Source organism: Branchiostoma belcheri, unplaced genomic scaffold, assembly GCF_001625305.1.
Source record: "Branchiostoma belcheri isolate BF01 breed outbred unplaced genomic scaffold, Haploidv18h27 scaffold79, whole genome shotgun sequence".
NCBI classification, from domain to species: domain Eukaryota; kingdom Metazoa; phylum Chordata; class Leptocardii; order Amphioxiformes; family Branchiostomatidae; genus Branchiostoma; species Branchiostoma belcheri.
This window is the reverse complement of record NW_017804453.1, coordinates 537946-561061: the sequence shown is the minus strand read 5'-3', so window position 1 is coordinate 561061 and position 23116 is coordinate 537946. Positions and strand designations below refer to the sequence as shown.

The 23116-nt window shown below is 40.6% G+C and overlaps 1 protein-coding gene across 1 annotated transcript in view; it reads right to left on the bottom strand.

Moving 5' to 3' along the window:
- The window catches only part of LOC109485887 (laminin subunit alpha-5-like), a 54082-nt gene that overhangs the window by 13757 nt on the left and 17209 nt on the right, over positions 1-23116 (bottom strand). Inside the window, 41 exon segments of the mRNA XM_019789560.1 lie at positions 1-69; positions 459-539; positions 884-1035; positions 6675-6806; positions 7157-7340; positions 7632-7741; positions 7964-8190; positions 8310-8393; positions 8617-8744; positions 8933-9043; positions 9227-9335; positions 9988-10109; positions 10276-10359; positions 10617-10724; positions 11019-11168; positions 11575-11715; positions 11934-12078; positions 12305-12378; positions 12608-12741; positions 13098-13309; positions 13415-13530; positions 13794-13936; positions 14422-14554; positions 14838-14927; positions 14929-14971; positions 15687-15784; positions 15906-16017; positions 16244-16404; positions 16693-16882; positions 17098-17201; positions 17479-17621; positions 17992-18124; positions 19567-19823; positions 19977-20082; positions 20399-20551; positions 20920-20978; positions 21194-21331; positions 21574-21717; positions 21892-22029; positions 22363-22500; positions 22732-22872. The exon segment at positions 1-69 is cut by the window's left edge and continues 43 nt beyond it. Of these exon segments, the coding sequence (XP_019645119.1) occupies positions 1-69; positions 459-539; positions 884-1035; positions 6675-6806; positions 7157-7340; positions 7632-7741; positions 7964-8190; positions 8310-8393; positions 8617-8744; positions 8933-9043; positions 9227-9335; positions 9988-10109; positions 10276-10359; positions 10617-10724; positions 11019-11168; positions 11575-11715; positions 11934-12078; positions 12305-12378; positions 12608-12741; positions 13098-13309; positions 13415-13530; positions 13794-13936; positions 14422-14554; positions 14838-14927; positions 14929-14971; positions 15687-15784; positions 15906-16017; positions 16244-16404; positions 16693-16882; positions 17098-17201; positions 17479-17621; positions 17992-18124; positions 19567-19823; positions 19977-20082; positions 20399-20551; positions 20920-20978; positions 21194-21331; positions 21574-21717; positions 21892-22029; positions 22363-22500; positions 22732-22872 (5297 nt within the window).

Here is a 23116-nt window from a genome sequence, read left to right as displayed (position 1 = left end):
GTCAACCCGATTGCTCAGTTGGTCACCGTCACGTTTCAGCTGGTCAACCTTGTCTTTAAAGGCATCATACTAGAGAGCAAGGGGAAACAAAATAGCTTTTAGTCAAACAATCTGACTAGTGCCTTAATATCCAATTTATTTTCTTGTCCATTTTTACTTTTTAATAACCTGGTTCATGATTTAAACTGCACATGTGCGGCGTAATGCATTGTGAGTAATATGTCAATATTCAAGGCCACTGAGACATACATGTAAAATACTGGTAATGTACAATGTATCAAGTATAGTGTAGACATTAGAGGCCTTCAACTTTCACAGATGCACAGTTTAAACCATGAATTAGCTAATATATTAACTGTATCATTTGGTATGTTAATAAAGAAGAAATGTCTAGTTTGTACTGCAGCCATAGAACACAGTGTATTATCATGACAACAATCATAACATTGAAGTCCTACCTTGTCTGAAACGTTTCTCAAGCCATCATCTTCAACATCATCTATTTCCTTAGCAAGGGCTTTCATCTTGTCCATGTTCATCTTCAAAGGGAAGGAAGAACAACACAAAGGTTAACATACATGTAGAGTCTGCTTGACATTTATGTCTTGTGTTCAAGACTACATAACACACTCATTCAAAGCCAGGCTCCTAACATACTTGACTTCTTAACACGCATCTAACCCTATGAATTGCACATTATAGGAGTCTTTTACAGCAAACTTTTCCAGCAAGATAGTCTCTCCACAAAGAAAGTAACTCCTTCAATTTATTCATAAACCAGATCTAGAATGCAAGGCACCAAGGCACTTACTTTCAATTGGTAAGTCAATCAGTTTTCCATTACATCAAACTATTTTGCTTTCTTCAATGATTTGGCTGTTACCTTTGCCTCTTCCACCCCCTTGATGATGTCGTTGACCCTGCTGCCAGCGATCTGTCCTGCGCTCAGGCTCACAATGGTCATCTTCATCAGGTCAGTGTTTTCGCCCAGGTTGTTCACATAGTCCATCAGGCTATGCACACAGGTATCACAATCTGGGGAAAGTTGAAAGGAAATTAGACTCTATAGATGCCTTTAAATGGATTTGTAGAAATCTTCAAGATCACTGGGTGGTTCAAGGGTCACTTACTAGGTCACATTGTTTTGTTGCAAGAACATTGTGCTACTTCTGCTGAAATGAATTTTGGTAATTGACTCGATCATTCAAAGCTCTCCATCACAAATAGGCATCTCCAATGTATTTTAACTACTGTACTACAGAACTCAGCTGCAAACTTAAAACACAGCAAAAATCGAAGAGTAATGTCTTGATCCCATGTCCACTAACCTTAAGCCACACAGCTATATATAACGTCATAAGCAACTTTTTGGTTTAAATCCATGGACATCTGGTGTCATTAGCAATTTCTATTTAGTTTCTTACAAAATGCAAACACATAGTTGACTCTTTTAAATCCTCTCACCTGGAAAGGAAAGGTCAGACAGGGGTCATGACACTGGGTAATACTTTAAATAGAGGGCAATGGATCCACAGGAAGTCATCACACATGCCTGATTTGTTACTACTTTCATTTCCTCAGTCTGGAATTATGTGAGATTTAGTAGGGATAAAGGGTCACACATCTTTATATACAACAATAGAAAGTCCAACAAAGTAAATTTTGAATCCTTTTTTCAATATATAAATTTCTTTAGAAAAGTTGAATACTATATTGCTGTAAGAAAAGGAAAAGTGGAAAAACATCTGGGAAAATGGGGCACGCTTGGTGAATAGAACTGTTGTGGTTAACTTTTATATATAACTGTATTTACTATATATATTACTATACTATATATTACTTATATGCAACTATATATTTCGTGAGATGACAATTAGGTACTGATGGATGGTTCCCAAATTTATGTTACTTCTTTGTTACTAATAAAAAAAATAAATAAATAAAAAAAAGGGTCACACAGGCATCTCAATTGTGTGCAATCAAAATGTGGAAAACAACATTCAGACATGTGAGCTTTCTCATAGATATCTTACAGAAATGAGATCAACAGAGATCAACAATTAGCATATTGCAGCAAAAATACCAGTCATTTCTACTACAACAAAAGAAGGAAAACCTCAATTAGAATTTTGTAACGTTTCGTAAAGTAAAGAAACTTATGGACCAGTTTAGCTCATCAAAAATATTTCCAGTTTATGTCCAAAAGAGCAATTGGTAACGTTTGATGTTGAAAATCAGGACTTCTAAAACAATGTCTCAAGGTAAAGACCCATTACATGTACAAGCCATCCCCCATTGCTATATTATATACTTAATTTTTCATGTGTTCATGGTTCCCAAAGTTAAGGACGTTGAAGTCTTAGGTCAAGGTCTGCTGTTAAGAGTAGTGACTCAGAATTCAAACCTACAAATCTACATATTTGTGCTAGAACCCCTGAACCCTGGGACAGGTGTCAGTTGCCATGGCAACGTGTAAACTTATCTTTGACCTGTCGACCCCCTGTGTAATCTTCTCTGTACATACAGAGAAATTCCCTGGCAGGCGTCCAGGGTAAGTCCTGTGAGGCAGGGAACTGCAACACGGTACTTTAATGAAACAATTGAGACACATTTCCATGAGAAGTGAGCTACATTCCACACATTTCACAGGAAGGTCCCTTAATAGCCTGAGCTAGGCATGGCTGAGCTAGAATAACCACCTTCTGCATAGCTGAGGCCATAGGATTCCAGGGCACCACATTCTGCATTTGAAAGATGACTCCCTCCCCAAAATGCTTGAACTGCTTGACTACACAATCTTTAAACACAGCAAATGTGCTTCTGAGCAATCTTAGATTTCCAGATGATGAGAAAAAGAAATTGTCTATAAAGACAAAAAAATGGGAAAACTTGTGAAAGTTCCTTGTGAAAGTGACCTTTTGAATATTTGCCTCACTAAGAAAAAATAGAGAAACAGCTAAATCAAAAATATGCAGATTAGGCAACAGATAGGTCACTAAAACACCCAAAATATTTGGACATCCGAGTCAACCTCCGTGGGTATAAGAATAACAAACAGAGTAAAGGAGAGAATCTCTGCCTTTAGGGGCCTTTCTTGGGTCACTGAAAACTCAGACTTTTCCTTCTGCACTTTCCAAACAATACTGACATGCACATGAAAGAACTACACCAGATACCTATAGTTTTCAATATGGGAAAAGTTCTAAGACAAAGTTAGGCAATTGCAAGATCCCAAAAATGTAACATGTCCGTCTTCCTAGCTGTCTCTATCAGTCTATTTAAATTGTGAAACACTTTGTTAAAGTGGGCCTAAGCCTTATGGATTAGTCAGTGCATTTGGGTATTATTGTGTTTCCTTCTTAATGCAGTCTGGCCACATGTAAATGTGTGCCTCCTAGTCAGGAGACCCAAAGCTTGAATCAAGGTGGACATGCTATGATAAGATCTCTAGGAGGAATTGCCAAACTTACAGTAACACCTGCAGGAAATGAGCTCAGAAGGACTGAGCCTTTGACGGAAATGACTCTTCTACTTGGCTAGGAACTGAATGTGCCTTCCAGGAATGAATAACAATTCATGGCATTTAGGGAATAAATCAAAACCTCTTTACTTAATCTCTATATCATACAAATTTCTTGATTACGAACTTTTTGCAAAATGTAAATAGACTAAGTTTATTGTACGTTTTACATACTGTACTCCAAACTTACGGCATGCTGGATTGTAGTTGCTAGTAGAATTGAGCCACTTTTTAGCACTTAGAAAGCATTGCATCTAATATAGCATGTCACAGTACAGCAAGGGAACCAGTTACCTTTGAGCAGTGTTAGCAATATGGTCATCATCATTTCACTATAGCCTAAGAAGTACAAAAGGTTATTTTCTTAAGAGGTTCAATGGCCCTACTGAAGAAAGAGGAGAAATACTGCTCTCAGAACTGTAAACAAGGCCAGATAAGGTTGGAAATGTAACTCTAGTACACTGGGAAATTATTGCACTTGACAAGAAATACCTCCCAGTGAAAACACGGTTTTTCTCAAAGTCAGAAGTTTCTGATCAACTCTGACACTTGGACAGAGCAGCTAACAGGTGGTGACTCAGGGAATGTTATCTGAGGGAACAAATTACTTGCCATCAGGGTGACCATTGCCCTGAACAATAATCAAGCATGACACAGACATGAGGGGTTCAGACAGAAGTCAAAATGGGTTGAATGGACAGTTATTTGCAAGACATGAAGTTAAAGCAGTCCACAGTGACACTAAGAATTGGAGTACAAATGTAACGTTACATGTTTGACAGTGACGGCTGACATCTTACAAATCAATTTACATAGTATTAGTAATGTTTCATACCAAAATTACTATGTTTCAAATAAATGGCAAAAAATTACTTTTGGTACTTTAGTCCTTTTTTCCCTGATGGTTACAGAAAGGATGTAGTTGGTCTAGATGTTACAGATCCAATTTTTAAAAAACATTTACCCTTAGCTTACTTAAGAAAACTTGATGGTTTATGCACTCACCTGAAACTGTGACTTTTGTCCCATCCAGAGTCACAAAAACTAAGGTAAACAACAGGAAAATCCTGACAGCCATTGCTCTTTATCTTGTGCCTTTCTCCAGGAGGCTGGAAACCATTACCATACAAGTTCTTGGCTGAGTAACAAAATGTCCCCTGCTGTCCCCTGCTGCAGTGGAGCTTAAACCCGACTAAGCACTACTTAGCTTGGACAGGGGCTTCCTACTTTTCTGGGTCATTCCAATGTTAAAACAGGGGAGGGTCCAACATTAGGATTGATGTCACACCACAATTCCTTGTCTTAAGTTGACACAAGAAAGAAAAGTGAAGTCTTGCATTGTGTTATTTTATTGACAGTATTATCTGGCTGTAAAAAGAAGGTTGAGAGGAAAGGCATTTAAACACCCCTATGCACCAACTGAATATAAAATGTCCCCTCAAAAAAGTTTACATCCTTACAGTCTACATCCCTATCAGCAGGGGTGGAAAGGCAAATTGAGGAATCTTTTGTGTGTATGAATGGGAGTGACATAGTAGTGCTTTTCTTCTGCTATCTCTACCATACATATACATGAGAGCTGTGCCTTCTGTCTGACATGTCTACCACAGATAAATTATCATAACAGAATAAAAGATGGGGTGGGGCAGCTCTGCTTAACTGTGAAAAAGCATTATCAGCAAATTGTGCGAACACATTTACTTGTTTGTAAGCCTTTTCTTCAGAGAATTAGAAAGCATAATCATAGAAACAACAGTGACAATAGACTTTTCAATCAGTCAAGACTGCTGAATCAGCACTTTTGACAAATGAAATAAACAGAGCTTGCTGTAGGTTGATTTTATTGGAACAAAGCCAGTTTTAGAAGACACAAAGTTTAAGGTTAGTTGTTATGGTGTGCCCCTGCTAAGCATCTGTCAGTCCCAATTACAGGTCTGCACAGCTAGTTTGCCTTAAATTTATAGATTTAGGCTCTACTATGTGATGTACTTGTTTGTATACAAATCTAAGTGGCTTGAAGAACAAGACTCTGTAGTACTGTACCTTACAGTATTGACAAAAAATCTGCCTCAAGTCATGACAGCATATTTGCTTTTGTGATTTCTGCTAGTGCACTGCCACACAAGAACATGAATATTTCTGCAACCATAGGTTCTTTAATGGCACTAGGGACAATCCTACTAATACTAAGTCCAAGTAAAAATTTGTTTGGCTTTCAGAGGATTGAAGCGTACTGGCAAAGATACCAAGGAAGATACAGGATTAAACACACTGGGATCCAATCTTTCAGTTCACAATTGCAAGAAGTGGTCACCAGGTGTTAAACCCTAATTTTCAAATCTCAGTATGGTGTTATCCACAGACTGTAGTGTAGTGGCATTATGTACAACACTTTCAATACAGGACTTGAGGTAGTCAGCTGTCACTCAAGTAAAGCCTGGCTTAAGACAAGTTAAGACAGGTTAAGATAACCTCCACCTACAGATGAGCAACCACTGACAGGACCATGCCTTCAAGGCCAGTTCAAGCTAATTTACTTGTCCTTGATACTTTAACTTAACAGAAGTTAGACTGTTGAATGTTGGCAGCTCAACCCAATATACTCAGGCAAAGAGAAACATGTTCCTAACAAGACTAACAAGAAACCTGAGATTCCAGTCAAATTGCAGTGCAATATTCGATGCTATTAGTGATCTCTTTACACACAGGCTGAAGCTTTTTCTGGGCATTATCATCCCAGTGTGCAGGGGAGGCACCACTTGTCATGCTGATAGCCCTTTGGGACAGACCAATTAGCTATAATGAGAACCACAAATAATCAAGATTTTCTGGTCACCCCAATGGGCACAGCATTTTGTCCTTGGGGGTGTTTCTTCCCTATGTTCCCATCTTGTTGGGACAGATAAGCACATATCAGAAATTATTTGTCAGTGGCTCTTATAGACTTTCTGGTTCTTAATTTGACAGTTAAACCACTTTGAACCATTTCTAGGCTGTTTTCTTTATGCTCTTTACGGTTCATATATCATATATCAAACCCTGCCCTTCAAAGTATACTGTTTTTTCTGGATGATTTTAGCTTCAAAGTGTATATGATATTGTTCATAAGGGGAAAATTATGCACTTTGCAGGAAATTGAAGTGGAATAACTCACCCCAGCACCCTCTGGGGGTGTACAGGAGGGTTTCATTTTTGCAGCTCTCACAGTCTGTCCCTGTCAGCCCCTCAGGACACCTGCACTCCCCCGTCTGAGGGTCACACGGTCCATCCTTTGGACAGTTGCAAGCTGGTGAGGATGGAAGTCAAGGTCAGAGTTTTTAAATGACTACTGGGAAGAAATTGGAGAATTCTTGTTCTTTGAATACTTAATACATGATGAGAGCAGTCAGGATTGAATTGCCAACTACAACATGCGGTACTGTTTCAAATCATTAAAAACAGAAAGAGGAGTTATCTATATCTATCAAAATATCCGTATCTATCATAATAGATATGGTAAGATTACTGAGTTAGACATAAGAGTTTTTATGCAAGAGGTCAAGTTTTTTGAATAGAGCAAAAGATGCTCCTAAATGTAAATCTTCCACCAGCATTTCACAAACAACTGGACATTACCAACAGTTGGACATCTCCTACCTCTACATCCACTGCTGGTGAAGTTGGAGTGTTTGGGTTCACACCGGTCACACCGCCGCCCGGTCACACCTGGTTTACAGGCACACTGACCAGTCTTAGGGTGACAGGACTTCTCCAGAGAGCCCTCCGCTGAACAGTCACAGGCCTGGCAGCCCTGGCAGGAGTCAAACCCATAGTGGTTCTCCTGTAGGCAAAATGTACATAACAAGTCAAACAACTGAAACAGGCTAGTATCTTTTTGTATTGATGATGTTAAATGGTAGCAGAAAAGGTTTTTTAAATGATATTTTTTCTGAAGGATGGTGCTGTGAACAAAATATCTATACCCCACAGTTTATAAATTTTGTTATACTAATAGGTCATTCATTATTTGTCTGAAGATGACTACATGTTACTTTTATCAGACTTTATTAAGCAAAGTAATAGTCGTAGATGTAGTATAATCAAAATGACAGAAAAGTATCTGACTTCTCACCTCACACTGATCACACTTGTCCCCTACCACATGGTCCCGACACAGACACTTTCCTGTCTTGTCATCGCACACATCAGGCACTGTACCACACACATCACAGTTCCTGCACTCTGGGGGACAAGGAACAGAAATGTACCATTACTTCTTCTGGGGACAGAAGTGTCGTTTTGAATGGATGAGCTGTGGGTTTAAAAAAAATACCTTTCTATAGAAAGCGGATGCTCTTAGCTGTCTATAGATGTAGAATATATTGGGGGTATTTTCAAGGAAAAGAACCAAGTCTAGTAAAATAAAAGGAGTGCATGGACCTGGCTTGAAACATCACAACATACTTGTACAACTCCTGGCCTTCATGGCATCTCCATAGAAGCCAGCAGCACACTTCTGACAGTTGCGGCCGCCGGTGTTGTCCAGACAGTCCAGACACTGTCCTGTCTCAGCGTCACACTGTTCCACGTTCTTCATGCCGACCTTGGTCAGCCTGACATTCCCGCTGCAGTCACAGCGCTGACAGAACCCTCCCACCTCGCTAGGCTTCCCATAGAACCCAATAGCACATCTGAAAGTGTCAAATGGTATGACGTATTAGTATATAGGGTACTCAGGGGAAGAGATTCCAGCGATAAATAAGTACATTATGGAGTCACTGCAACCCTTTTCATGTTCCACAGTGCCCACCTGTCACAGTTTGGTCCATCGTATCCTGGTAGACAGGTACACTGGAACTGTCCACCAGCAAGTGGCTGACACTCCGAGGCAAAACTGTAAAAAAAAAACAGACACAAAACATCAGAATATTTCCCTCTGTATCAAAGTCAGTGAAAAATCATTTTAACCAAATAAACACATTTTAAGTCGGTATTTTTGGCCAGTAAAAAAATTAAGTCACTTGTGTTTGACAAAATAAAATATTCTACAAGTCATGAGTGAACTGTATATTGAGAACTGATAATGGTGACTTGGATGATGAAATGATGTTCCTCACTTGTTGTCCTCTGTTGCCATGGGGCAGGCACAGATCTGACAGTCGTCGGGCGTGCCCCTCCTGGGCTCTCCATAGTAACCAGTCATGCACTTGTCACACCTGTCTCCCATAGTGTGATGCTCACAGTCCTGTATAGAAATGGAAAAGTAAAATCATGAAGATGATCACTATGTTCTTATAACAATGTTGGCCCAGTCCCTGGTACTGAATCACATTCCAATTCACTGTCTATACTGCTATATAGCATCGAAAATGACTGTTATCCCTGTCCTTGGTGCTGATCGACATTCACATTGAACAAGAACTAGGTACTCACAATGCATGCTCCATTCTCGTCGCAGCTGCTGGCATGCCCGTAACACTCACACTTTACACACTGGCCCAGGTACGGACCAGTCTTGGACCTGTAGTAGCCTTCGTCACATTCCTGTAGTACAAATACAACATTTCAGCCCAATCAAACAGCCACAAGTGGTGCCAACGATGCAAGAATGGAGTAAATTGCTTGCAGTGAAGAGATGTCAATGAGATACTTGAAACATACATATCTATTGCAAAAGATATAGAATAAGTGGAAGTCAATTGATTCAAATGATAAACCTATCCTTACCTGACAAGAAGTCCCTTTATATCCATATGGACAGTTACAGTACTCCACATCAAGGGCAGGCTTTCCAGAGAAGGTCTGGGTTGTGATGCTCAGTTTGACTGACTCAATACTGGGAGAGAAATCAAGGGAAACTGTTAATCTTTTAAATAGAGTGTAACTATGCCATTGTAAATGGTCATAAGTGCTTTCTGTTTTGTCAGCAATACCAGCACAATTTCATATTCTAAAGAAGTCCCATAACTGTAAGAAAACACTATGCAACAACAGAAGACAAGTTTGTATAGGTGTTGATTCTGAAGAGGTAATGTTACAAGGTATGAAGAAAGACAATGTAGGTGGTGAAGGTCCTGCTACCTGAAAGTACTTTGTGCACAGGCAGTGGAATGGAAGGAAGACAGGAGAAGAGAATGAGACAGGAAAAGAGATGAGCAAGACCAATAATGCGATTGAATAGAGTGGTAGATAGTGATAGCAATATGGAGATGGAAGAAAGACAGAAGGGGTGCAGATTACACTTAGTCTGTTTAATATCTTAATCGTCAATATCTAGATGTACATGAATGTCTCCTGTGAAATAGAACAGTAACACATTCACATACTTGCATTGACCACAAAGTTGTACAAAACGTCCTAATTTATCTCACAGTTGTATTTTTACTACCAATACCTGCTTTTAAAGAACACTTCCACTCTAAGATGGCATTTCAGCACTAAGGACAAGCACCAAATCCTAGATATATGATTCCAGGACCAGGACTTACGTAGCACTGAGGATCTTCTCCCTGTACGAGGCCCTGATGAGCAGTGCCTGCAGGTCAGCCAGTACCATCAGCAGGTCCTCCCGACTCACGGCTCCCTTACTGTTACTGTGAACAAAGTTACCCTAGGACCAGGGGAGACAAAACATACACTCAGCATAGTCATCACTTGTAGACATAAAGTGCGGCTGTTATAATATTCAATTTGGTATTTTCCACAAAACACACTAAGATAAATTGAACATCTTTTCACAGTAAATGCAAAACTGGTTAATTGTGATCTTGTCTCACCTCCAGAAGGTCCACAGTGACAGTGAGGGGCTCATCAGGCTCAGGGATGACAGGGTGGGAGTACATGATGGTCATGTCGTTACCCTGGCAAACAAACAGTGTTATTCTAGTAAACCTCATAAATCATTATACTATATATTCTTCTTCTTCTTAATCTTAATAATATTAAGAAGTATGATCATCATTTACTGTCAGTGCACATTCAATGTTCCTTTTATATAGTAAGTAGATCCAATTTTAAAATACCTGGTCTAGTTTTTTTTATGGTTTAGACTTGCAATTGTTCTCTGATCAGACTGAATTGGTTTGGAAGAAAATACAAATGATGAAGACAAACTTACAGAGAGAAGCACGTCAGGCAGCCTGGTAGGGCGCATCCTGGCCATCAGGGCAGTCTTGGTCACCTGGTACTCTACAGTGTAGGTCAGGCTCCCACCATAGGATGTTACCTGCAAGAATGGAAAAAAACTGGTAAATGAAAATAGGAATGACCAATACAACAGGAAAAGCCTTATCTTGGGACAAACCTAGGCTTTTGGTACATCAGCTATTAAGGATGTTGGACCAGATTTAAATATGCCTATAGGAAAATGCTACAACTTTGACACCCCTTCCTGGTTGAATTACCTAGCAGTAGTGAGTCTAGTGACTATAATTCAGCAAAATTCAACATTGTGCTCATACACACATGCATTAATAGCACACTGACCCCCAAATCAAATTTCGTTCTATATAGTACTGACCAAGTTGCCGAGGTAGATGCCTGGAGCCACCCAGTACACCGGCTCGTCTGGTTGGATCAAGTCTCCCAGCTTCACCTCCACCTTGTCATTAAACCGCATGACTTCCGATCCAACCTGGTTGGACACTGTCCAGTCCTCCATGTCCAAGAGCTGGCATTGCAAAAAGTAAGTACATGTTAAGATCATGTAGTTTTCAAACAGTATCATCCAACAGTGCTCCATGTGACTTGACCTTTTGACCTGTCATTCTGTCAGTTAATCTTCCCCCACCCACGTACTACCAACCTACTCTCAAGCTCACTCTTATTTTCTGTGCCTGACCTTCTATCATACTGCCTGTCAATCTTTCCCATCCATCTGCTGTGAACCTACTCTGTCCAGACAAACAAGACACACAAACCCATAGCTTTGCCACCCAAAACAATACTTCTGTACCTGGCAGTAATGATGCAGGCTCTAATACAAGTAGTAGGCATCCATCCTTCTTGAAAGAGGGAAAGGTACAGAGTATAATGTACATACAAAGTACAGGTAAGGAATATCAGTCATGTCCCACCTCTGTATAGTGCAGGTCACTGCTCCTACAGTAAGGTGTTGCACCGAAGCAGAAGCAGCTGTGACATCCCTCAGGGTTCCTGGTGGACAGGTGGTAGGTGTTGGCCTTACACTGGTCACACCTCGGGCCATTCACATTGGTCTAGGTAATCAACAATGACAATACATGCTGAGATTGCTCCTGAATTTTATAGATATCTACTAGTATTCAAATGTAGATTGACCTCAGATTATGCTACTGGATTGTTGCCAATATGCAGCAACAAATGATATATGCTATCCATAATTGATATACTGGGTTACCTCTTGTTGAATATCTTGCAGATAGATTAACTGCAAACATGAGCAAGACCTCCCTACCTTACACAGACACCTCCCTGTCCTCTGGTCACACACATCCTCTGTGGCCCCATCAGCACTACAGCTACAGGGGGAGCAGTAGGGGAAGTTGTAGTAGCCTGGCAGGCAGCGGTCACAACGGCGGCCCCCTACATTTGGCTTACAGCTGAAAATCAATCAGGCACATTTTAGTCAACAAGTAAGAATACAGATTCTAAAATAGAAACTGGATCATTAGCACCTTCAGAGTGCTAAAGATGGCTGCAGCCTCTGAACACCTGTCTGTCAATATGTATGCAATTTTTTTTTGCATGTGCATTGTGTGTGCTAGTGAGATTGGGAATTCTCAAGCTGACGCATTTCAGCAGTTTGAATTTTATCAGATAACTGACCTGCACTGTCCTGTGTTCCTATTGCATGATGGGTAGTTCAGGTCCAGGATTCCCATGGCATCACAGTCACATGGCTACATGGTAGAGAACATTTCAGTTCAGTTCAGTTCAGAAGGATGCATTTTATCATTTTGATGTAAACATCTGGACTTGCTGCCTGTAATATACACACTTCCAAGATCATTGCCATAGCTCTCAAAGTAAAATAAAAACTTTCCTGCTGCATTCTAGGTGTATGATTTGCTTTTCTAAAAGTACACTCTCATGTATTATTCCAGTATATGGTCACATCTGTACATGTACCTCACATCCCAGAAGTGGGTGGTACCCGTATGTTCCCTCCTCACAGACGGTACACTCTGGCTGGCGGGAACGTGGTGGACAGATGCACTCTCCTGTCACTGGGTCACACAGTCGGTTCTCTCCACATGGACACTCTGAAACAGACCGATCACATTACACAAAAAATCAGAGAATTCAGACTTTGGGGAAGTGTTTTGGGGTTTTGTGTCCATTCAAATTCAACCCATTTTCTGTGTCTGACCATTTGAACTGTCATTCTGCCTGTCAATCTTCCCCCACCCAAGTGCTGTCAACTAACCCATGTCCAGACAAAAAGACACACAAACTCCCAGCTCAGTCACTTAACAATACATACCCGGAAGTAATAAATAGTGACTAAAGGACTAACTAACTCTTAATCATATTTTGAACACAATTTGTAAGGTATTAGAGAAAACAAGCAGCCTTGCTGTGTACTGTAGTACCATAGAGTAGAGTTTTCCATACTTACCTCTACAGTTGGGGAAGCCAAAGTACCCAGTAGCACAGACATCACAGCTCCTCCCCACGATGTTGTCCTTACAGGGGCACTGTCCACCCAGGGGGGAGCAGGTCTGGCTGGAGGAGCCCTGGGGGTTACAGTTGCAGGGGTTTGCCCCGTCGTTGTAGTGGGCAGACAGAGACATGATGGACTTCCGACAGAAGGGAGTCAGGTCCCTCTCACTGGAAGGTTTGAAGAAACCAGTAGTCAGCCTAATTCCATAGGACGGACTTTTTGAGGTATGATAGATTTATTAGGATTATGAATTCCCATTTCTTGCAACTTACTTTAGGTTGAAGTCAAACTTGCCACACTGCTTGATGAAATCACCAGACTTGTCAATCCTGCTGTCCATCAGGAGGGAGGGGGTGTAGCTGAACTCTGGAATAGCCACCACATGGTCCTGTGGCACAGAGAAGGTAATTGTATTGAAATTATAAACAAAACAGCCTTCTTGCATTAGATGCAAATTCTTTGTTAGTGTTTTTGATGATATTCTGAGGTGGTTGATTGACATCTACATGTACAAAGTTGAAGATTTCAGCTTCCTAGGAGTATGAATTTTATGGTTCCTATGATCTTCAAGTTCACACCATTACCCGTGTCTATCCTTTTGGCCCCTTTTGACGGATAAAAGGTTTGTATAGACTGTAAGTGAGTACTGACCACCCAGATAGTTCTGTCAGCAGGAATGGTGATCATGATCCTGATGTCAGGCTGGGTGATGTCCACCTGCTCTCCCAGACCTGCAAACAGCATGGTGGCCCGACAGCCTGCACTGTGGGGACAGTAGTCCACCTGGATAACTCCTGAAAAATAGTCAGGTGTGAAGATTAACAATAGCTGTGGATGGTGCCACAAAACAGTGCATGCAACTTTCTGCCACAAAAGATGTCCCATACTGTTCATCGTAACCGACAAATATTTACTATCTATGTTACAAAATTATTTTCTGCATGTTGAGTTTGCACTGAATGCTGCTCACAACAACATTTCAACTACCATTCATAATACCTGTCTTTAGTGCTGAATGATTTTTCAACGGAAAATGCTTTTATAATGTCAATGTTTCTAATGATCAATGGCATCTCCACTGCAAAGGCTGTCTCAGCTTTAACATGCACATTACAACAGTCTCTGTCCTTGGTGCTGAATGACTTTCAGATTGAATATACATGCAATGACACCCATTCCCAATGCTGAATAGCATCTACACTACCAGAACTGTCTCTGCTTCAACAACCACAGTCCCTGTCCTCGGTGCTGAAATAACTTCACTCACAAAACAACTGACCTTGAATTTCCTGCCTCAGTGGTGTGGTGACCTTGACCTGGGCAGTGTAGCCTGTGCTCTCAGGCTGGAAATAGTGCAGCAGGAACACTGTCCTACCAGCTGAGAGGAGACGGCCACTGAACTCAAGTTGGTTCTGAAATGGGGTGCAATGTTGACTCAACTCAGTAAGGTTTCATTCAAAGATCAGTGATAAGGAAGACAAGGTTGTTCAACACATCCCACCTTATGAGGTAAAATAAATCTTCCAGCTGTTTTCTGTTTACAATCTTAATCAGGATTTGCCAATTTCAACAGAATTTTAGAAATTGCTTTAACCTTCTCCATGCTGCCAAATCCCAGAGAAAAATATACAATTCGTAGCCAAATGGCTCCTTTAGGTGATTAAAAGTCTTCCCTACCAAATACACAACTCTCACCTGTTCCCTGTCTAGTAGGAGGAGTTTGGAGTTAGCCAGGACCAGGAGAGGCTGGCGGCGCATGGAGTCCTGCCCAGAACTCGGCAAAATACCTCACTGTTCCAACTGGTTCTGTGTACATGGACTGGACACACCTGCCAGAGAGTGTTATGGTGTATTGCATTTAGTAAAGTCTCATTGGAAAGTCTGGTTTCCTTCTAGATACAAAATGCATCACATTAAAAACAGAAAACAAATTATAATCATGAAGGAATTGTTGTAAATGCTACAAAAACTACACAATGTCGTATCAAAAATGGTGATGTGAAAGAAAGTATCAGTGATGCTATAGATGCCAGGTGAGAGGTGAAAGGTGAAAGGTTAGAGGGAGTACTGATTCAGTTTTACCTGGGGTCAGCCCTCTTCCTGCTCAGAGCATGGAATCGGGAGATGAAGGGGGAGGGCAGAGAAAGACAAACAATGAAAAATACCCATTTCCTTACAAAAAAGATACCATAAAGAAGGAAATGTATATCATTATCAAATGTAACAATTTTTCCTAAACTTACATAAATATTGGATATTAAAAGTAGGAGATTAATTCAATCATGAATTACTAGTAAACTACTAGTTGTTGCATTACTATACCACAACCTATCAGACTTAGTTTATTCATAATATATCAAACAAAACAAATGAACAAGAAAAATTGGCGACAAAACCGTCGAGTTGTTTAAGCAAAAGCCCATATCTACCATTTCCATTTACAGATATCATCATATAACACAGTCTGAATACTTTAGGCAAACACAACAAAAGACACAGTTGTGTATATGACATTGTACAGTTTATGCAACAAATGGACCTTACTTGTGATTGGAGAATGGCCCATAGCTGGCCACACAGAGAGGTTTGGGAATGATGTAGTCTGGATCCCATGACTTCACAGGGATGGCAGTCAGTGAGTCCTACAAACACGGAACAAAAAAACACTTGGCTAACATATACATGTACCACTTCAGAATGCCAAGAGCAACGCACAGAGCAAGAAATCTGTCAGATGAATGCAAGAAAAGCTGTAAAACTCACAATGGCGACTCTGAGCTTGTCTCCAGACAAGCTGATGGTGGTTGACCTTGAGGTAACCTTGAAGCGTGCCTCTCTCCCATTGTCATCAATGCCAACTGCACGGCAGCGGAAACTGTGATAGGAGACAAACATGGTTAAATTCAAATGAAGAGAATGACATTACTTCTAAAGCCTCATAAAATTACTGTGACAGTCACATAACAATAACTGCCTCATAATTCTTGTACAAACTTTTAAGACTGAATATTGAGTGACTTTTTTTACACCTTGACCATATATCTCATATAGTACGAGTTATTTGAAGGTTGGGTTATAGATGCATGATACAGTACATGTACCTAAAGTTGCAGGTGTTGATGTTGAAGATGCCCTGATTTTTGCCCTCTGTCTTGTCCACACGAATCTGCAGGGTCTGCGCACGTGTCTCGAAGTTGGCGTACTCGATCACGAACACGTACTCGCCAGCCTTGGGCAGAGTCAGCTCCAAAAGTAGAACCATCTGTATGGAGCAGGAATACCAACATCATGTCAAAGTCCATCTTGGGAGAGGAAATTCAAGAACAGAGCTGGCTAGGCAGCTTGACATCCAGCAAAGTGACAGTGTCTGTTACAGTCGACTGTTTGTAGGTTTTTTTTTCAGTTTGTTTGTCTGATCTACAATGCTATATCATAAGGAGGTGGATAGAGTATGGCAATACATCAGGGTGAAAGCTGTCTGGTAGGTGCCATAGGAATGCAACTTTCTTTGGTATATGGTCATGGTAAGATTTAAGGATTCAATGCTGACCTGATTGTGATCCAACAGTGCCATGAGTGGGTAGAACTTGGATGGCTGGATGTACTGTGTGGCGATCTTGTCTCCGAGCACAGACAGGGTGTTGTTCATGTCATCATCATCCTGCTGAGGGCGGAAGAACCCAGACTCCGCCTGGACTGTGGTGAAGTCCTCCAGGGGCAGGTGGGTGTACATCAGGCAGCTGGGAAGGGACACAGGTGTCAAACGGGTCTTGTTAGGTGATTATACCTCTACACTGCAACCCCTTAACCCTAACACTAACGAACATCGCAAGATTCAGCAAATGGGGTGTTGGAATAATTTAAGGTTGTCCATTTTTTGGGCATGTTGATTGACTATCTTTCTTATTATCTTTCCTGTCTAAAAATTAAAGCTAAGGGTAGGATGGAGACTTACTGGTCTTTTGGGTCCTCCGGTATCTCATACTTGCAGGGGACCTCCACCTTAAGCTGTAGCAGGGGAGCCTCGAAGTAGGCTGCAGGCAACAGCACCATGTAGTCCTGGGTGAAAAACAATGTCCATGTTATCACAATATGTCACTACTGTGTACAGAGAAGAACAACCCTCAGTCATTGGGACAAATTGTGGGGTGCTACAAAAGTGATAGATTCAATTTGACAACTTTTGACAACTTTTCTTTGTAGTCATTGTCATAGTTCTGGAGTGATGCCCACAGATAATGTATCTTTGATTGTATCTAAGATTGCAATTACAATTAGATACTACCAGTAATACTAAAAAGTACAGAACAAATTATTATATCAGCAGATGACTGACCAGCAGGACCCTTGACACTTCAATAGTGAAGCTCCACTGTCCTGGGTTGAGAACGAAGGGCATGATGAAACTGTTCCCCACCACAGTGACAGTCATGGGGGCCGTGGTGGGGTTAAACACAATCTCACTGCTCTGCTGGGAAACTGGAGTAGGAGAGGAGAAAGCACAAAAGACATAATCAATAACAGTTAAAAATGACAGGAGAGTTATAAGAGCATTGCAAATATTTAAAAATTAGTATATTTGAAGACTTTATTTCTTCATAAGACTCAAGATTGCCAACAAAATTCACATGTATGTGAGTGATCTGATCTGTAAAATAAGTAAAAATGCTGCAAAGCATTTCTGAAAGTAATATTCGTCATTGGGAAGTGGTAAATCAATGTAAGTTAATTTATGATACATGTAAAGTAAAAACAGATTTGAAAGCATGTTTTTTTCAAAGCCTGCAACCTAGAAGCATTGCCTTCAATACATTATAAAAATAAAATAGATATTTACTGGCTCTCTTACCAACATCAGCAGACTGAGATAGCGGGTTTGCTCGGATGTTACCGATGACAGTTTCCTGTCCAGGGTTGACGTATGACAGGACCACACGATACAGCGCAGGGCGGTCAACCAGGACTGACAGAATTATCCTTGGCTGGAAAGAAAAAAGGCATGAAAAATAGTTAAAGATTGTTGCAGTCCATAGGTAAAAGCTTTTGAATCAAAATAACATGCAGGAACCCAAATGTAATATTCAGGCAAGCTAAGCAAGAACTTAATCTCATTATCTGTAAAAAATTTTCCCCTCATTTCTGTAATATGTTTTTTCTACAATAATTTTCATACACTAATAACAACCGTTAATGAAGAGCTATGTAAACTAAACGACTGGTTTAAGTTAAATAAGTTGTCTCTTAACATAGATAAAACGAACTTCATTATTTTCACAGGTAGAAGTAAAAAATACGACAAAGAAATAGCTAATATATACATAGACAATAAACCAATCAAACAGGTATGTAACACACGGTTTCTAGGAGTCCTAATTGATGAGAAACTCACATGGAAGTTTCATATTGACCGTATCTGTAAACAAATCTATAAGAACATTGGTATAATAAGAAAAGTTGCAAGTTGCCTATCACGTAAAATATTTATCACTCTGTACTATACTTTGATTTATCCCTTCTTAACATATTGTAATATAGTCTGGGCTAGTACATACACTACTTCAATCCGACCGCTGCATCAGCTGCAGAAGCGCTTCGTTAGGATTGCATCTAATGTCCCATTTTTTGCTAACTCTGCCGCTCTATTTTACAACTTGAAAATTTTAACAGTGTACGACATAAATAAACTCCAAACAGCAATTTTCGTCCACAAAGTCTTACACAAAAGTTCACAATTACCAGCTCAATTCAAGGACATATTTCAATACAACTCAGATATCCACAGTTACAGTACCAGAAAGCAAAATGATTTAAGGCCAATCCTAACAAAATCAAATATGAAACAGTTTACGATAATGTTTAGAGGACCGTTAATTTGGAACAGTATAAGTCATTCACAGCAGAATTGCCAATCCCTTCCAACTTTCAAACGACATTTAAAAACTGACCTAATAGAGAAGCCATCTACCACTTCCTGATTTGCTTTTGTTTTCCTTGTTTTCTTATGCTACGATATTTTCCTTGCGTTAATATTGGTTTCTTATGTTGTTCTTACCATATTAACTTATGATTTGACTAATGGAAATGTATTTTTTGTTGAATACGATATGTTTTTGATTGTCTTACTTTATTGTTTAGATATTTAGTTTGCCGTGTTAACTTTATATTATCTTGTTTGAGTTAATTTTCTCTTGTTTGTCCCTTAAGACATGCATGTTAATTGTTAACGTAAATAATGTTGTAAATATGAGATCATCAACAGGATTTGGGAGAGCCCACTAGATAAACCTCTTGGTTTCTTGGGATCTCCTGCATGTATTTGATTGTACATAATTTCTTTTTATACCATTACTTTTTTTATGTGCGAAAGGACAATAAACAATAAACAAATAAACAATATGCACAACAACTAAGAGATCTTACATACCTGAACAGTATTCATGATGGCATATCCCCTCCAGCTGAATCCTGGGAAGTCCTTCTCGGAGTACCCAAACCTGACAGGCATGCCGCGGGGCGTGTCTGCGTCCTCCGCCTCGTATTTGTACTGGTACAGCCCCGGGACGTACTGTCCCTGCGCGGGGACGTCACACTGCCGTCCCTCCATCCCTTCTCTGCACACGCACTGTCCGGTGGCCTTGTCACACACATCAGTCACTGCACCACCAACATCACAACTGCAACCTACAGAAATGATAATTATCATAATTGGAACACCTGTATCACACCAATAACAACCTCCCTTCTATTGTAAAAACACCAGTAAAGTTGATCAGGATTTATTCTGAAAACCTGAAATGAGACAGCTCTAATGAGACAGCTGCCAGCTGCACTTACCCTGACATCCAAGGCTGTCGACCTCAGACATCCCAAAGCTTCCATCCCTACAGTCCATACAGATCCTCCCCTGGACGTTAGCTTTGCAGGCACACTGACCTATGGCCTGGGTAAATGAAAAACATCATCAGGAACTCGGGACAAGAGTCTGTTTGAAATCGACTGAAGGACATTTTTTGCCAGCGGCGTATGCTGTGCTTGTAACAAATATGATAAGAGACGCACCATGACATCGACCATCGTATAATCACAAACTAAGGGCATTCTTGGGATAGTCATGCATACCGGTATGTTGCAGCTGCCTTGTTATGGAAAAGGCTGTCTTAGATTCTCTTCAGCAATTTGTTTCTTTCATAGTCTGTTCAGAAAATTCTACACCAAAATCAAACGACTGTGATGAATGTGAACGCGTCCTTACTTACCATATCACAAGTACCCAGCCCACTGCTGGTCCCGGGTCTGAAGCACCCACACTCTTCACAGCCCTCAGGGTTGTCCTTCAACAAGTTCCAGTACAGAGGTTTACACTGGTCACAGTCTGGGCCCTCCACAAGGCTCTTACAGTCACACGTCATCTGGGAATAGAGCAAGACACACTCAGCTCAAGAGAATCTGAGACAAACTTCAAACTGTTGTTAGACAGTCGCAAAGTGACAGTCTCAGATTTCTGAATGTTGCATGCAAAGGGTCAGACTTTTTAGGACATCATAAATACAGGTGTTGTATTGTATACGCTGACTTGACTGTATATGTGGATATGTCTCCATTGAACTTGTGTATGCAGCTGGAGAACCAAACTTGTGGTGGGGACAGTCTTGTGTAACAACACCCCAATTTCTGACATAGGATTAGGGTTGTAGGAACATACGTTGAGTTGTCAGAGCAACCAAACTAGCAGAATGTTATTCACATCAAAGAGTAGTAGAAACGAAGACATGCTTACTGTTTGAACAGATGGACACTCAGTATTAGGGGCTCGACCTGCTGGGTTACAATTGCACTCTGAAAAAAAAGAGAGTAACATCACAACGTTAGTTTTAATGAACAACACTTTTGAACATTTTGTCAAAATGCAGTTTATAAATCTGTAAGTATAATATAGATGTCTTAGACAGACTTACTCTTAGACAAAACTTTATCTCACTTAGACAAAAAATTTAAAGTAGCTAGACATAGTTGTGTTGGCACAATATGGACTAAAAACACAAAAGACCAACCTAGGCAGTTGGGGAAGTTGAAGAAGCCAACTTGACACTTGTCACAGTTTCTCCCCTCCACATGTTCCTTACAGCGGCACTGCCCTGACCTGGGGTCACAGTCACTGCCTATAGACCCACCAGACTCACAGGAACAGGCTGGGAAACAAGAATAGTTGGCTGTGTTACAGAGCCCTACATTCACTCTGGACGCTTAAACCTACTAAAAAGCTTTCAACAACAGGCCACATTCCATAATGTTATTCCAAAAACATGGCTTGAAGAATTGTACTATAAATTCAGTTATCTTTGCGGGACTTTAGTTCTGGTAATGTGAAGCAATGTACAGCTAGGCCACATACAGTCTTCTAGTAGATAGGATATAGCATTTAGATCCTTACACTTGCAGTCAGGGTATCCATAGTAGCCAGGTGCACACTTCTCACATGACAGGCCAGCATAGGCCGGCTTACAGGTGCACTGGCCACTATCTGTGCAGGCCTTACTGTCATCATCCAACACACCTGCACCATAGCAGTTACAGCCTGGGGGAAGGAAGAAAAATTGTTTCAATAGTAGCAAGTGGTTTTGTGGTAAAGGTTGTTGACATAGACAAAGGTTCTGTGTTCAAATCCATATCCAAAATTCACAAAGCATTACATCAATGAGTAGAGAAAGATCCAAGATACTATGATGTAATCATTCATTATGGCACTTACGTATGCAGTTGGGGAAACTGTAGGACCCAGACTTGCACTGGTCACACCTTTGCCCGGTGAACGGTTCCTGACATAGACAGGTCCCAGTATCACGGTCACACACTTCCTGGGTGGACCCCATCACATTACAGTCACAGGCTGGGAGGAAGGAAAAATATTACACTGTTACACAAATGCTCTGTGGTGGGTTTTATGGCAAAGGTGAGGCAGTCAATCAAAGTCAGTGAATATTGAAAATTGCATACCAATATTTTAAATCTTCTTTGCAACATCGCAACTTTGCATTGTTGCCTGTGGCAGGGGTTACGTTCATTGTGCGATTTTGTCATATGATTTTGATGCCTTAGATTTTCAAACAGGCTGTGAAAGAACCAACTGCCTGAAAAGATCTCAGTTTTGTGATTGCATGATGATCGCACAACGTATGTGACTGGGTGACCAAAAGCTGACACATAAGGCTGGTGTACTTACAAGTGCATCTTGGGTAGTTGTAGTACCCAGTGGCACAGCGGTCACATGTCCTTCCCATGAAGCCACTGCGACATTCACACTGGCCCTGCTGGATGTCACATCGGTGGGACAGAGAACCAGCTTCGTCACAGTTACAGGCTAGAAATTTAAAAAAAAGGTTTCAACAGTTTGTCAAAATGCAACAAAAACTACCTCTTCTTATTAGAAAGGTGTTAGTTTGGCTTCCGATGATGATTTCACTCTGTGTAGGCAAATATTGTAGCTTAAAGAGCTTCATAGAGAATCATTCTATTTCCTTTGCTAATGTATTACAGAACTAAACTTCACATTAGCACACAAGACACATGCAAGAAACATGCCAATACTTACGTAAACACTCGGGGAAGTTGTAGTAGCCGAGTGCACAGCCCTCACAGTAGCGCCCAGCATAGTTATACTTACAGGGACACTGTCCATCACCCTCCACCGAACAGGTGAAGCCTGCTGTGCCATTCATGTGGCACTCACAAACTGGGGATGAGGCACACACAAATTATCACCAAAAAAAAAAGAAATATGATTTTTCTTTACAGAGAAGCACTGGGGTTCTTTCAACTGTCAAAATGTGTTATAGAACATTGTTGCTTAATTTAGCTCTTTAAGTAGAGTATCAATAGATTATAACTGCTTACTAGATGTAGGTATATTTCCAATACAGCACACAGATAACTACCAGTACCAAATGGTTGACAGAAGCTTTGAACAAGATTCAGAA